Source organism: Solenopsis invicta, chromosome 6, assembly GCF_016802725.1.
Source record: "Solenopsis invicta isolate M01_SB chromosome 6, UNIL_Sinv_3.0, whole genome shotgun sequence".
Classification (NCBI taxonomy): Eukaryota; Metazoa; Arthropoda; class Insecta; order Hymenoptera; family Formicidae; genus Solenopsis; species Solenopsis invicta.
The window spans coordinates 19,736,165-19,753,168 of NC_052669.1; the positions used below are offsets into that span (position 1 = coordinate 19,736,165).

Below are 17,004 nucleotides of genomic sequence, written 5' to 3' on the forward strand. Positions count from 1 at the left end.
CGCTCCAGTTATCCCCCATCTCCGTATGATCCTAACAGCGCGCAATTGTTAATATTAATTATTAATTGAGAAGAATCAGTGTCATCCTTGTGGGCGTGCTGTAAATCAATTTACCCGCCGCTATTGTCGGATTGTACTCTCATCTCTGGTTGTGCAAGGCAATCGTTATAAGCGGCCGCCTTAATTCGAAGCGAGAATTTCCTAGCGACACATTGCTCCGCGAAATTCCTAGCGGCTCGCAGCTGGCACCGCTGCTGGTAGACCCGCTGCGCGCTCGTCGACCCGTCATTTCGCGTCGTACGTCAAATCCCGGGCGCGCGACGTGCGTCTAACGTCCTGCTCGTGCCCTCGTCGGCGAGAGAATCGCAGACCCTCGCAACATGCCGCTGCACCGATACACGCACGCGATCCTCTGCAGGATCCCGCTGTCGCTGCGCACGCGGGGCGAGGTGACACTGGACGAGGCTAGGACGCAGCACCTGGCTCTGGCGCAGCTTCTCCGTGAGCTCGACATCGACGTCGTCGAGATGCCGCCCGACGAAAACTCGCCGCTCTGCGTCTTCGTCGAGGACATCGCCGTCGTCTGCAACGGCATCGCCCTGATCGCCCACCCGAGTGAGCCGTCTCGCCTCAAAGAGGTACATCCGGATATTGTCACAGATATACAGTACAATGTGTCTGACAGTTTGGATTTGACAGGATGAGAAAATTAATGAAATATATAAATAATTGTATCAAATTGACTGTGGAGAAAGGAAGAGGGAAATGCAGTACAAAAAATTAATTTGTGTTAATAAATTTAATTGATATAATGATGAGGAAGAATTTAATGTTTTTGAATCAAGTTAAATTTGATTTCTTCATTGTTGGTTTTTTTGATTGCCTTTTTGTCTTTTTTTCAGCTTGATACCATCAGAGCTGTGTTGAAGAAAGAGTTAGAGATACCACTAATAGAGATAAGCGACAAGAATGCTCGTTTAGATGGTGGAGACGTGCTTTTTACTGGTAAATTCTATTCCGCGTATTCAATATTTGCCTTGGTAGTCTATACTTGCGCTTTTAAATGCGTAATCTTTTAAATTTTCTAGTTTTGACATCTGCTAATGCATAAATATCTCATTGCAGGTAGAGAATTCTTTGTTGGGCTATCTCATTTTACAAATGAAGCAGGAGCACGAGCAGTTGCTGCCGCATTCCCAGAATATCCTTGCGTGCCTATCAAGGTTGGTAATCTTATAGATTAACGTGTCTATATCATTTAGTAGGAATTATTAATATTCCATTTTTAATATAAAATAATTACAAATGTTTTATTACTTACTAAATGTATCGCATGTATTAATGTCCCATTTCTGAATTCATGTTAGAATTATAAAAACATGTACAGTATGAATACGCTATCTTCGGCAGACAATGCAATTTTTCTTGCTGGATTGCTTGCAAACTAGTAAATTTCTAGAAATGTAACAACTCGTAGAATTTATTAGATTGCAAGCAATCCAGCAAGAAAAAATTGCATTATCTGTCACAAGCTTTATACATAATGATCTTAAATACTTGTCAAAATTAAAAAGGTAAACACCAAATAGTCAAAACTAGATCTTAGTGTGCCTAATATTCCATGTGTAAATTTCTATATTACATACATGCACAAAGCATATAATCCAGTTTTATTACCTTTTTTATTTAACCATTGTATAATAACATAACGGTCGTGTATTATATTGTAAAAAGGAAGATGTTTTATATATGATCTGTATACCTATATTTTTTATCTACCAATATTATTGTATAAGATTTATCAAATATTAGTAATTGATTACTTTGTAATTTCTGTATCTATTTCTGAAAAACATTTTACATCTCATATCTTGATTGTATAATAGAGTGTTTCATTAATGTTAGAAGTCACTACAGAAATTAGTTTAATGTTCAAATGTGATGTATTAAGTGTCAACCTTTTTTTATTACTTTTCAATAGCAATTTTATTCTAAGTAGATCCAATTTAAAATGAAACATTCTATATGTATCAATAACATCAATAATAGACGCATGTTTTGATTCATTAGTGACAATGAAAATTTTATGTTTATTCGCAGCACACATTGTATATCTATAGAAGGTACATAATATATACCTCGCGGAGATTTACATCAAACTTCGACAGACTATCATACTCACTCACCTTACTTTTCTAATGTTTATTTAAGGTGGGTGATGGTGGCGAAGAGGTGATAGTGGAGAGTCTTACCTCAGCCCCTCTTCAGGTTTGGGTGCACTAAACTGACCCTCTTAATTATGTTATTAAAGAAAGAATTTATAAAAAAGAAAAGAGAAAGAACATGAATAATTTCACAGGCTAGAAACGCAAACTTGCACGATTTTGAGAAACTTCTTTTCGTATGTAATAATTTCAGAATTTTACGAGCCGCTTTGGAACTGTGACGAGTTACACAAGTTCCAGCTTAGCACTTGATCCGTGCACTTGAACAATACCACGAACCTTATTCACTCACCTTAGCATGCATATAATTTAGCATTTAACTTCGAAATATTTAAGGGCGTTATTCATTTTGTTCCAACCGTTGTTGTACAAATATCATGTATATCATGAATTTAGTGTGTATGCACTTATCAGATAATTTATATTTTACATTACACAAAACACTGTGCACGATTTGTTGGCACACTGATAATTATCATGGACATCATAATAATGCATTAAAATCATATAAGATTATAATAAATTCTTTAGACATAAAAAAATTCAAAAGATTTACAAAAATATGAATTAAAAAGAAAGAAAAGAAGTTGATTAATAAACTTGTTTGTAGTTTTCATTGATAAAATTTAACGCGATAATAATTCTCCAGTTTGTTCAAGTAATATGTCGAATTAAAAACATGATACACGAAATGTAATGATAAAATGACTACACATTGTGATTAGTGCATTGCAATATTTATTTTATTTTCTCTTTATAACTTTCGAGATAGTAACTCGGTATTTCTCTGCTTAGGTGGCTGAATCCAAACGCCTGAAATCATTGGTTACAATGGCCGGTCCAGATGTTATATGTGTAGGGGCAGGAAAAGAATCTCAAGAAGTTCTCAAGGTTAATCTCGATTAATATAAATTACTAAATACAACTTATCACTTTCACTTATCACTTATCACTTCACTAAGAAAAATATTGTTCCAAAATTTCACCCACAACCAATTTCACTTAGACTTTTGCTACATAACAGATATTGCTTTTCATTTTTTTTAAATAAGATTTTTTTCTTAAACTTAATAATTTAATTGCAAAAAGTTTTGATTTTTATTTCTCTAATTTACAATACAGAGAATCGAGCGAGAGGCAACGTACAATTACCAAACATTAACTGTGCCCGAGGACGTGGCTGCCAATGTGCTCTACGTGAACGGCACGCTTATTCATCGGTCGGAGGATGAGATCCCACAATCGAGTAAGGTATTCGCCGAGAAGGTGGAGTTCCCGACCAGATCGCTGCGTTTGTCTGAATTGGCGAAAGTTAGTTCCGGTTTGTCCTCCTGTTGCTTGTTGGTGCGCAGACCGCGGCACATCCGTAGCATTTAAACATGAAAAGAGAATAAGATCTTGCGATGTAATCGCAATTTATTGCCACCAGTGCTATCCGCGAAACACGAAACGTAAATCCAAGTTTTCTTCTCTTGTCAAAGAATTCGCGGAGAAATACAATACATGACAATGGCGATTCGTCATCTTGACGTTTTGATAAGTATTTTTTTTTTAAATAATTTAAAATGTTACTGTATTATTTTATATCTTGCAAAGAGAAAATATTTCAAGAGATTAATATATACATATGTATACACACACACACGTACACATACATACACACACACTCATGAACTTCCCGATTCAATCGTACACACTTGATATTTCACTCGCTCCAAGAGGCAAAAGCGCGGTTAAATTACGTTGATACATAAACGTATATAATTTTTATATATTTAGAGTAGGAAAGTAATATATTTAAATTTTATGTTATTTATGTTTATGCTTTTTGCAAGATAATCTCTTTATTCTTGTCATTTATTTAAATATTCGTTATTTTATGACTTTTATTTCCAGCTGCAGCTACAGAGTTTTACTTGACTAGTATTTTCAAGAATTTTTATTTTATTTATTGTTTATTTTATGCATTTTTTTCCTATGATATTCCAAAAAGTATATTATAGAGTAAGGCTACAGAGTTACATCTTATAGTTCTCAACAGGATTGATCTTTGCAAATATGGCACGTAACACAATATGGCACAAATCCGATTTTATAATATATATATATATATATACACTATATATATAGAAGGGTTGGAATATTGATTTTTATTACGATATATATAATTAAATCAAAATTGACTCGTCAATTCAAATTATAATTAAAACCAATGTCTACATGCACACATAACGGTGGATCATTTGTAATCTGCATGGCTTACGCAATTAGGAAAAATATGATCGTATATATTATCAGTATTCTGACTCCCGCAACGCATTCGTAACTAGTCTGAAACGTGTTCACATCGAAACATTCAAATAAATATCTCTCTATCACCTAATAATGTATCGCAAAGTTATTAATAATGTGAAAGCACTGATAGTTGTTATGTTATAACGAAGTTACATAATTAAAAGTTTAAACAGAAATCAATATATAAAATTTCTGTATAAAACTTAGTACATGTATGAGATTTTGTGCAACATACTTGAAACATTTTTAGATTTAATCAATATCGCGGTGATAAAAAGATACGAAATAGAATTGCGATATACTTTGACACTGGTAAGTGTCGCTGTGACAATTTAGCATTTTGTACTACAATGTTTAAATAATCTTGTAGTATTTGTCTGTAATACTTTTACAAAACTTTTGTATGCGTTCGCTTTACGTTAAAAACACTGGTGTTTATGTTGTATAGTATTTTTCATAATGGAACTTCATGGTTTTAGAAATATTATATCAAGATTATAAAACACATATATAAAAATAAGTAGATCTTTTAATGCAATTAGTTGTGCAGTATTTACAGATTTTATTACAATTGTGTTCTATATTCAAAGATATTGTCAAAAACTTATAAGTTCATATATATATATATATATATATATATAGAAATATAAAAGTTTTTACAAAAAATAATTAGTCTTTTTAAATGTACAAGATACAATTTTCTAAGTCACCAATACCAATTTTTCAGAAAATTTGTTTAAAAATTTCTATAAAACACGGTGTTATTTTAAGATAAGGCACAAAAATATTGCATGATAAACGATAAAATGATGCTATAAATTACGATTGTTACTTTAGGTGCTTATAAAATATAAGTGATCTTTTACACTCACAAAGAGAGACTCGCAAAGAGATTTTTCGGAATCGAGAAATATTCCAGTCATTTAAAAAAATAATACAGTCTCATTACATGACTGAACGTTTTCAAGAGATTACTTATTATAGGCACATACTTCGACAGTGGTTCATTCACACATTCTTCCCACACATGATGATAAAGGCGTACACTTATCCTTAACTTGTCACTATTATATGTGTATCATTTCTGTTCTATTTGTTTCATTCTACCATGGTCGAATCAATTTATTTCTGCACAGATGATTAAGTCTTTCTTTTTGCTTGTAATACTGCGATATCGCTATTGTCACGTCACACTGTGACGTCTTATATTTTTGCATATAAAACGTCTCGTCAGTTTCACATCAATATTATGAATAAAATGTTAAAACCGACGTATGATTACCCCGGACCAGTAAAAATGGTGGCATATCGCGTGTTAGCGTTTCCAACCACGCCATGTAAAGAGGCGCAGATACAGCACCTTTCCGAGGCATTGGTAGTGTCCTATAAATTAATTAATATCAATTAAAAACAATCCGTCTCAGTAAATAAGTCCGTAATGTAAATACTTACATAACGACTAAATTGGCTTCCATGGAATTTTCAAGTAATAATTCGCGTAAACGGAGATGTCTATTGGTTTTCTCTTTCATCGCCATAAGTTCCGAATCTTTAATAATATCTAAAGTAAAAAGATTAAATACATAATTATATAGTATATACTGACAACAGATTAACTTGTTAGTTCTGTTTTATTTTATGCTATTCATAGAATAAACTCATATAAAAATTACTCATACCGTCATCGGAATCTTTCGAATCAGCTGATTCCTGGAAATCTGCTATTAATGAGTCAAAGAATGTCTTTGTACCGGTTTGCGCTGGTTTCGAAATATCCGGTATGACTTTCAGGGCAGAATAATCAATCCGGAATTTCGACAGGAGACTCGCCATACTACAAAAGAATTAATATTAATCATCGAAAAAATTATTTGACGCAATAAATTTTCTAGAAAGCATCGTCAAAAATGCTTACCTTCTCTGCTCATACTCCAGTTCAGAGTTCTTATTGGCAAGAGCGAATACTCTCAATTTGCAGTTAGACCAATTACGCCTCGTGCTGATAATATAGGGTAATAAAAGCGTAAGGCCACCATCATCGTACAGCCACCATACATCGATAGTACCTTTCTTATGTTTCCGTTGAAACTTTGTTACTACGTTAAGTATATTCGTGATTGGTACTATATTTGGTCTATTCTCGCGCTGCTCCTCGGATGGATTGGGATATTCGTTAATCGTTTTTGAACGTCTTGGCGTGGGACTACCAGGGATCGATATATCAGACGTGCTACTAGCTACAACAGTTACATTAATTGTTAAGCGCCACTCTTCAGGAGAATATATATACATATATTAGGTCTATTAAATATATTGTATTAAAAATACAAAAAAAAATATCTTCTTTTAAAAACCTTGGCTAAGCTGCGAAAAACTCTGATTGCCCGGTATTGAAGTAGGCGCGAGTCTCTTTTGATCTTCGGCATCTCCGATGGTCGCACTGCAATCCAAACCTTCCTGAAGTCGAAGAAGCGCCACTGCTACATGCATATCCAGAGCTTTGCTGTGTAAGGTAAAAAAAAAGATTACTAAACTAATCCTCTTTACGTAATTGCAAATTAATTAGAATGTGATACACAAAAGACTTACTGCATGATGTTGAAGTACATATTCAAATTCTCCCGAGAACAGGTAGTCCAATCTTGCTTGTAACCCATTAGCAAGATATTAGGTCTCATTTTCCCAAGTCCGGCAGCTTGAAGAAGAGAAGTAGCACCTTCTTGGAAATTCGAGCTGTCCACCAGCGAGTAAAATGCCTTAATCTTACTGGCTCTGAGCCAGGAAGAATAATTTTGCACCATGCTGTTGCGTGTTTTGTACGATATGGGTGTCTGAAGCACACAAATATAAATCATTATCGTCTGGGCATATCGAATCGATAAAAAGTAGGAACAGACGTTACCTCAATGATATGACCACAAATAAATAAACTCTGATGTTTAGTAATATGATGAGCGAAATCGACGAGAGACGATCTCGTGTTCGGTGCGCCAGTGAGAACTAAAAGCTGTGGTCTATAATTTTTCACGTGCTCCTCAACACGATCCAATTGTTGTACAGCAGTTAATGCATTATTATAGGTCTGGGCTTGTGTAGTTGAACCCCAATTTACATCTGTAATATATTTTCGTGAAGAACACAATACATTGAAAAACCAAAAAAGCAGCGCATAAATAAAAATAAATTTCTATTAAACGAAAAATTACCAGGTTTTCTATACGAGACTACTAAATATAGCGCTAAGACTACGCATAATGTTATTAGAGCCGTCCACCATGAGATCAAGAACATCACAGAAACACAAAGGATAGCACCAGCGAGACTGAGCCACATGTTGTAATACTAAAAAAAGAACAGAATATTATATAATACAGATAATAAAAATAGAGACAACGCCATAGATGTTATATTTTTACGTTACATACCTTGAAAGTTGGTCGCCATCCGATCGGCTTAGCTAAGGAAGCGTGGAACGTACTGAAATTTATAAGAGTGTAAGCAGCCAAAAAGAAGTTCGAAATCAACGGTGCGATAGCGTTTAATTCACCTGGAAAAAAGTCGATATATGTATGTCAGAAAAAAACGATTTTCTCAGTATAATTACAGAATTGACACTTACCTATCAAAATAAAAGCAACGGCGATGATGAAAGTAAGTAAATAACCACGAATCGGCTCCTTATCTTTTTCTCCGCTAAACCACGCAATTCCTGGATACAGCTTATCGAGGCAGAGTGCTTGAAATACTTTCGGCGCTGAGACCAGTGATGCCAAGGCACTTGAAATTGTTGCTGCAAAGCAACCGGCGTAGATGATGGGTCCAAAGCCGGAAACTAATTGGATCACCTATAAATAGTCGACAACGTCGCTTGCTTATCTTAGTTTTTGCATTTAACATTCTTAATATAATTAATAATCATTATTCATTACTATAATTCCTCGTTTGTAAATTATATAACTTTATGCACCTCAAAACTGTTATGACTGCCATATTTGCACCCTGCAGTACAGTTAAAATCCGTTCCGTATACACTCCATGTGCGATTGATATTCTCGATAATTGTATTATTTTCGATCATAGTGGCATTGTCTATGTCGAGAAATGACAGGGCCGAAAGTGAATTGTTGTATGTCGTCCATAAATCAGTAACGTTGCCAGTCGCATCTCGCATAACGGAACCACCGATCATAATTGCCATGAGTAGATATGACAATGATGTCAAGAGAATTGCGAGTAAAGTGCCTTTCGGGATTGCCGTTTGCGGATCCTAAATTCAAGATAAGATTTAGAAATGGCACGAAAGTTCTGTGCTTACATAAAATATTCGCAAATGTCAACAATCATGATAATTAATACGAAACGCAAATCTTTTACCATCAGAGGAAATGTATCATTGTACAGAAGATAACTTTAATCGAATGTGCAAATTGATGAATAATCGAATACATAATAATTCCGTAAATCATATCGTAAGTCAAGCATTAATTACAAATATCTCTCATAGACGAAAAGACTAAATCACCTTCAAGTCACCGGATATATTCGCACCAGCCAGGATGCCCGTTGCCGCTGGGAAGAAAATGGCCAAAACTGAAAAGAAATTATGATGCACGCCTTCGCTGTATCTATAGTTCGGATATAAATTTTCCTTGATTAGCGCAGCTGCAAATCACAAATAAATAACGAAATTAGTACTTAATTCCTTCATTACGATAATAATTTATAAAAGATATAAATGTCAAAAATATGCGAAAAAGAAATGTTGATGCATTACCGTTGTATCCAATGAATCCTTGAGCCCTCTCTTTGTCGCTCTTGGGGCCCACGAAGGAGCCAATCATGAAATCGACAATAGCCAAGAGAAGAATTATCAGCAAAAATATTTGCGCTTTCGCCTCCCATTCCAGACCAATTATAACAATTATCAGTAGCACAACTATCGTTATGCAACCTGCAAATCCAATGTAAATGTTTGTGTAAATTTGCGTCGATATAATTTTAGAGCAAGAATTAAAAGTAGCAAAATTAAGTTCAATCATCGACGTTATAGATATAAATAATTACATCAATGATAGTATTTAAATATACGAACAATTTTTACATATTAATAACAATTTTTATATATTAATTCACATGAAAATATTGATTAATCAAAATTGCAATTTTTATTTTTATTTAAAAATCACACAAATTTTTACAGACCTATAATCCTGATATCCATGATTCCGCAATCGACCATGCAGGCATTAAAAGGGCGGAGACAATCCACTAAACTCTCGCAAAATCCGACTACGTACATAGAACAAGCGACAGCGTTCGCCAGAGAAAATATAAGACCTATAGATCCGCCAAACTCAGGTCCCAATGATCTGGAAATCATGTAATAAGTCCCACCTGCAAAAAAAAGGGAAACGTGCACGTTTTGATTAACATCACGTCGACGCAATTATTTGGCAAGACAATTTACATATGTGCAAACAATTACGAAGATATTAATTAACCTGGTATATATATGTGACACTATCAGTCAAATAAAAGATTGATAAGAAAGTGATTAAAACCATCGGTTTTAATCACTTTTTTCCTTATATAATGTTAGAGTTTTCCTTCTTTATCTTTTTATAATCTCATTCTGAATTTATTACAACTCGTATGGGCCAGTGGAATATAGAAATCTTGCAGTATAATTTAATAAAATAATATTTATATGTATACTATATATATTTTTTGCATGTATAATTATCATATAAAATATAATGTATTCTTTCGTTTTATCAAACGATAAATAATATATTGCGAAATAATTAAACCGATTTAATTCTCTGTGAAATTTTAATTAAACATATAATTCCTAAAATATATTTTCTCTTAATTTTGATTTACATAATCATCAAATTTATAAGAAACGGTATTTTATTTATTAAATCTTCTTTCATTTCCAACACATACCATAGAAATTTATAGTTCTATTATTTAACGCATACCTCCTTTGATTAGACCATTCGTACTGATCGCCGACATCGACAAAGACGTAATCGTCGTGACTACTGTTGTCGTAAGAATCAACAAAATAGCTTGGCCTGAAACGATATTGATGTTAAAATCTCAAACATTCAATGAATTGAAAAAATAATTCGACGATAGAACAACTCACCTACTCCGGTCTGCGCTACGACCCAGGAGAGTCGCAGGAAGAGCATCACCCCCCAGATGTTGAGAAGACATCGCATCAGCACTCCTTGGATCCATCCGAACTTCACTCCTGGCGCCGTGGCTTTCAGTTGTGGAACAGTTAACGTATGCGAGCCCGACCTCTGAAAACAAATCGCTCGATAAATTGAACGTGTTTGAAAAGACCAATTTTATCTCAAATCAGTGTACAGATTTACAAAATAAGATAATGGGTAGATTGACATTTATAAATTAAAAGAAATAATTTTATGTATCAATTTTCAACAAATAATCAGTAAATTCTGTAAAGTTTTATAGACATTATTTGTCATGAATAATTTCATGAATAGTGCTTAGAATTTGTATAATAACGCAGTTTCATGCCTTTCTCAATTTACTTGTAATTTTAATTTAATGTAATCTGATTTAATTTTACTCCAATCGACTTCATCACTTAAATTTTATTTTAATTAAATGTTGTGATGAAATTTCTGTTTAGTTCTTGTCTGATTTTAATTTCTTCAAGTATAAATTCCCATTTAATTTCAAGACTACGTTATTTATCGCATTTTTCGTGTCACGTCTGAAATTAGTTGCATTTTATTTCGTTCTATTTCTTCTTTACATTATCCATTCCTCCGCACGTCTATTCTCCTCTATTCTACTGCGTCGTCAGTAATTTTGCGGACTGCCGCACGTGCGTCGAGAGAACGTGTAACTATGCGAGATTAAGGTGGCTAAAACAAAAAAAAAGGGGGAAAAAGAGATTAAATAAGTCTGTTCAGAAAACAACTCTAGACTTTTTTCTAAAGCGTTACAATCTCTGTATGCCATCAGGATCGACTGTTTTTCCACATCGCGTATAGACATAAATCACGCATATACGACCGGTAATTATGCAAAGGCTTGTGTCTCGATGTCGAGATAATGTCTTCATCAATCCAATGGGATAATCGGCGATACCCACACGGACTGCAAGGTCAGCTCTCTAAATAAATCCGAACGATTTCTTGCAGATGTGACAAGACGGCGATCTTAACCGGCCGGTAGGATCCGCGACGAGCGGATTAGCGCGTAAATTGAGATTTAGAGACGATTATCGATGGCATTGAAGGTGACTCCGAGGAGGTCTCGAGGAAGGGTCCGTCACTCGACCAATGAAGTCTTAACGATTTACGTAACAGAGCCTTCTATAGGAATAGAGGTCTCATGTCCGCGACGACGTGTCACGATGCTGAACGTCGCAGAATTTTTCGCAAATCACACGTGGAATTGCTCAATTAGAAAAAAAAAATTGGAAATACACCTGAGACATCGTATCTGAAAATCGTCTTTGTCTTCTTGGAAAACATCGTCTTGTGACGTACGTATGTTTCAGCACTGACAATATCGTTATCGATGATTAACGATTTCCGGGTGAGCATGCTTGAAACATTTACGAGGCTTCGAAAACGAATAAGTATAATCGAAAAGTCAGATCGAAACTTTTAAAATATCAAGGCAAGCGTAGCTAAAATAAACGCTGTAGAGAACCCGTTTGCGTATAAATTTAAATCATTAAATGAGCAATAAATAACAAGGATTGGATCATCGATTGTTGTCAATTCGATTTTTATTGGATTGCGACTTGTCCTCTAGAAAGTTTAGATCTCTGTCTCAACAAATAATTTTTCAATATATCTTCGAATATCTTGCATTAAATTCCGTATAATCATAAGATTATCTCGTATTTCCATAAAATCAATTTCGCAATTTTGTCTTTACATTCGATAATTCACTAAAAAATTTAAAAAATTCTTTTATTATAATACAATACCGGTCATTTTTTTATTTGAACATCTATCCCTATAAGCACGTAATATTATTTAATATTAAGTAATATTCCTGAAATATTAATAAAAATGGTTATATCCACTCCTGATAATATTATATGAAGAAGTAAATAATATTATTTACTTCAATATTTTTAATTATCGGAAATATTATATTTATATTACTTTTGAATGTAACAATTATAAAATTTATGAATATTTTAATAATTATTCACATTTATTTTTTACCACAGTAATATTCATAAAACATTTTTATAATATTCCACAAATATTATATAAAAACGGACATATAATAGTAACACAATATTTTCATAATATTAAAAAATATTGAATAATATTCTCAAAATATTGATAGTAATATTATTTTAATTTTTATAATATTCTATAATAATATCTAATATTATTTTAATTTTAATAATTTTAATATTCGCATAATATTCCAGGAATTGTGCTGTTACACACAAACATTTTTCATTTTTATTCCTATCATAAAAACTCTTGTAAAAAATATGACACTAGATTTAAACACAAACTTTTTAAAAATAATAATGGCAACAAAAAATATCTTTCTCGATAAGTTAAACTGATACTTTTTTCACGTAAATAAATTTTTCCAAGTAGTCATTTAATCATCGAGGCTTTAAAATCTCTTCCGTATTTCACAGAAAAGCTGTAAATGCTAGTCATTCATTTCTGAGATCCTTAGAGTGAGTCATCTGTAAACTACAAAAGCAACACTCGAAATTTTTCGATCAAGCATTTACGCATCTTACGCACACGAGGAACGTAATGGTTTACGACGGTGTATGTACGACACGAAGGAAGAATAAAAGACCCTCTATATAGGTAGGCCTTCTTTCACATGCTCCGCGTGTATACTCGTATCTTCTCCACTAGGACATGCCACGAGCATATTCAAATAATGTAACACGCTTATCTATCAGGGGCTCGTGATTTATTCGGAGTACGCTTTTTACTGAACCCATTGACACTGCTATATCGAGAGCCGCAAATATAAATGCACACTTCAATTGCTCGCAGAACCGTGTGGGCCACGAAAAATTAATTCTGGAAAAAATAAGAAATACTCGACAACATAATTTTTATGTCTGCGTCCTTTTTATTTTGTACCAATTTTAAACGCTCGTAAAAAAATATTGCTAAATATTCTAATAGATTGTCTCTTTGCGTGACAAGACCAATTTGGATCGATCTGCAAAGCATAGTCGTTGAAACTTTTTTTGCACTGCTTATTCATTTAGCATAATCATACTGGCAAATCCGGAAATTCTTTCTAATGATGAGCGTCACGGGATTTGAACTGAAATGTTTCTTTCACAACACGCAAAGTTAACATAGCATGCCACGCTATTTAATCAATGTAGCAATGTTTCATGAATCAATCTCGCGTGTAAAAAGACGAATAAAGCTATTTTGCTGAAGCTTCCTTGTGTGCGAGATAAGGAGATCCATTCAGTTCAATTTACGTCGGACTCTTATCAAAGCATCACATTTCTTTATGGAAATTGTATCTACAAATGTTTCAATCATCTTTTATTATAAATCTGTTAAATTAAAAATATTTGCCTCGCCACATTTTTTTTTACGAACACAATACTTCAGCCTAATACAACAATGGCATTTAATACGCTAGTGTAGGTAATCAACTTCTTTTATTTCTATTGCATAGCTGCGATCTAAAAAGAAGTAGGAAACCGCTAATTACAGCCAATTAACACCATCAACCTGACCCAAAAATTGCGCACATGACAAGCTATATCAGAGAAATGTCGTTCAATTACCAACGGTCCGGTTACAACGAGAACTCGTGACATAAATTCGTTTGACTAATTAACCGCGATATCTATCGACGTAGCACGTAATAAATAGACGCATTTGATCTTCTAGGCGTTTCGCATTTCTAGATCTTCCAAAGGGGATTGATTCCCCACGGGAATTACGTCGTCTTTATAGCGCGTAGCGAGGTGATGAGATCGTCTTGAGGTATTTGTCATCATCTCGAACGACGGACTTTAATTGCACGAGCGAACGTGACGGGTCTTTACTTTGACCCCCGACAGTTACGTACGTACCGAGTACCGAGTCGCATGATTTCATATGCGCAATTTATTGTAATCCACATCTGAAAAACTTCTGCGCTCGCATTAACGAAGCGTGACTAACGGTGCAACATCTGTTGCATAGATAATTCGACTTAACACGTTGAACTCGACACTTTCTATGTATATATTTCTCGCATTGCGTCACAGCGCAGTTGTAATATATTTATATACGTATATGTAAAGATGTTTCGTAATAGACAGATGATAAATAAAATATTGGACGCTCACATACATACACACAAATATATATATATATATATATATATATATATATATAATTTTATTTATCATATGTATATGCAAAAAAAAAAAATTAGTATCAACTCATCAAATCAACAAGCAAGTATATAAAATCTTCTTGTAAGAATTTAATAATCTTAAACCGACATAATTTGCTTACATGAAGAAATAAATATCCTTCATACTAGCAAATTATATTTAAGATTATCAAATTCTTTTGAGATTTTATATTCTTTCTTATATATAAAACAATGAATTGTTAATTTAATTTAATACTATTTTTTTTCTGTAATAGATATATCTGCTATTGAAATCTTTCCACTGTTTTAGCAATTTACACTAATATCATACAATTTTTCAGTTATTATTTACGCTCTGATTATATCTTTGACTTTTTTTCATTAAATTAAAATGCATTTTTTGTTAACAAAATATTCTGATCTCTTCGATAAATTCAAAATGCATTTCGTAACATTTGAGAGTTAATGCATATGAAGTTTTCCGATTGATTTCCTATTCGCACAAGACGTTTCGTCGATACTTATGCCGTGCAGAGTGCGAGCCGTACCTTACGTGACGCTTTTTCTGAATTTGTTTAAATACATATACACTAATTCTCCGTGACCCAGTATGCAATCATGTCATTCCTTCACGTAAGCGGTCAACCGTATAGTTTTATCCCCTTTCTCTTTAGTCGTGGGTCTTTTCTTATACAATCTAACTAACCTTTCGATTACGTTGTACAAAATCTACAAAAGAAAAAAATAGTGGATGTAATATATAATTGCTGCGATTCACTGAAGAGGATCCAACAAAAGGATCGAAACGTATGAGTTTTTAGAACTTCTTGTAATAATAAATTTCTTGGTAATGTACGCACTAAGTGGCGTCTTAGTAGAAGAGTTTAATATTTGTAATAATTTAATTGATTCATTTGAGCTATATATATTTTTATTAATTAAAAAAAATATCGTTTATGTTCACCGTCGTCCTGTTTCAATTGAATTTTTTGTATCGAGCAGCCGGCATATTTTTTTACCGATTGTATGCGATATTTAATTTCTGCAAAATTACAATTGTAACAGCATTATTTGTAACAATTGTAACATTAATTATTTTGAAAGATAAAATGTAGTTTTTTTTAGAATTTTATAAATATATATGATGAAGCCGTATCATTTTTTGCAACGGTGCAAATATTCATTGCGTGTAAACGTCAAATTAAAAAAAAAAGATAAAAATTGCTGCATTGTTATTCTTGCCTTGCAAGAATTATTGCTGAGCAAATAAAAATTCCTACGGGCATTGCCCGGCAGAAACGAAATCAAGCGTTACCGAACAATCCAACCGTGCTCCCATCTAAAGTAACACAAGGACAATCGGCATTCGTTTCACGCTTGGATAACGTTTTTGGGCGTATCAGATTGATTCATGGCTGAAAAAGAATGTTGCACGTAATGAATCTACTGAGTCATCTGTTCAACCTCCGTTAATTCATTTGAAAATGCATCACGTATGTAACCAGTAATTATTGCTGCATCATGCTACATTGATACGTCAACATTCAAAATTAGAATAAGTTCTTAGACATAAAAAAATTAGATGAAAAAATATTTAAAAATTATCAAATATAACTATTTTAACAAATTAGGGACTTTATAAATATTTGATGCTCATGCAAAAACATTACATCCAATAATAAATGACACAAAAAATAGATAATTTATATTTAATTATAATGAGAAATCCATTCGGTTGAATAAAACCAAATGTTTTAGTTAAACTATTTTATTTAATTAAATTTGTAATTTGTTTACATAAATAAAAAATCATAGCATCATTAAACAAATCCACGTGTAAAAGATATATTAGTCATATTCCAATGCAAAAATATATAATTTCTCCTTTTCAAAGTAATTTTTTTAAATTTATGCTACAATATGCAAATAAAAATATTTCTATTATATATTTATGATTATACCTTTGTCTAAGGGACTGACGTCACGATAATAATACGACGTTGTAATAGACATCCATGCGATATCTCTCGGGTCAAGTGTACTGAATGGATATTATGTCTATCAAGCATTTTATCTATCAAATCATAAGTTGGTAATT

General features: G+C 33.2%; 2 protein-coding genes across 6 annotated transcripts in view; one reads left to right on the top strand and one right to left on the bottom strand.

Moving 5' to 3' along the window:
- Nucleotides 1-151: 151 nt before the first annotated feature.
- On the top strand, nucleotides 152-4,700 carry LOC105204073 (N(G),N(G)-dimethylarginine dimethylaminohydrolase 1). 2 transcript variants are annotated; one of them, XM_011173106.3, is made up of 6 exons: nucleotides 152-638; nucleotides 903-1,005; nucleotides 1,126-1,223; nucleotides 2,212-2,268; nucleotides 3,021-3,116; nucleotides 3,348-4,700. In XM_011173106.3, exons 1-6 carry the CDS (start codon nucleotides 381-383, stop codon nucleotides 3,600-3,602), a joined length of 867 nt encoding a protein of 288 aa, XP_011171408.1. In that variant the 5' UTR covers nucleotides 152-380; the 3' UTR covers nucleotides 3,603-4,700. The 2 variants fall into 2 exon arrangements, with proteins under 2 accessions (XP_011171408.1, XP_011171409.1); XM_011173107.3 differs by lacking the exon at nucleotides 2,212-2,268.
- A 329-nt stretch (nucleotides 4,701-5,029) lies between these two features.
- Nucleotides 5,030-17,004, bottom strand: part of LOC105204074 (bumetanide-sensitive sodium-(potassium)-chloride cotransporter) — a 28,689-nt gene continuing 16,714 nt past the window's right edge. For all 4 annotated transcript variants that reach the window (XM_039450783.1, XM_011173109.3, XM_039450782.1 and 1 more), the window contains 16 exons: nucleotides 10,675-10,834; nucleotides 10,505-10,600; nucleotides 9,723-9,914; nucleotides 9,295-9,471; nucleotides 9,043-9,182; nucleotides 8,488-8,787; nucleotides 8,140-8,365; nucleotides 7,946-8,067; nucleotides 7,727-7,862; nucleotides 7,423-7,634; nucleotides 7,110-7,351; nucleotides 6,875-7,023; nucleotides 6,436-6,757; nucleotides 6,200-6,354; nucleotides 5,973-6,081; nucleotides 5,030-5,903 (listed from right to left, as the gene is read on the bottom strand). In XM_039450783.1, coding sequence (XP_039306717.1) covers nucleotides 5,768-5,903; nucleotides 5,973-6,081; nucleotides 6,200-6,354; nucleotides 6,436-6,757; nucleotides 6,875-7,023; nucleotides 7,110-7,351; nucleotides 7,423-7,634; nucleotides 7,727-7,862; nucleotides 7,946-8,067; nucleotides 8,140-8,365; nucleotides 8,488-8,787; nucleotides 9,043-9,182; nucleotides 9,295-9,471; nucleotides 9,723-9,914; nucleotides 10,505-10,600; nucleotides 10,675-10,834 — 2,874 coding nt within the window. In that variant the 3' untranslated portion in view covers nucleotides 5,030-5,767. The remainder of the gene's footprint in view (nucleotides 5,904-5,972; nucleotides 6,082-6,199; nucleotides 6,355-6,435; nucleotides 6,758-6,874; nucleotides 7,024-7,109; nucleotides 7,352-7,422; nucleotides 7,635-7,726; nucleotides 7,863-7,945; nucleotides 8,068-8,139; nucleotides 8,366-8,487; nucleotides 8,788-9,042; nucleotides 9,183-9,294; nucleotides 9,472-9,722; nucleotides 9,915-10,504; nucleotides 10,601-10,674; nucleotides 10,835-17,004) is intronic.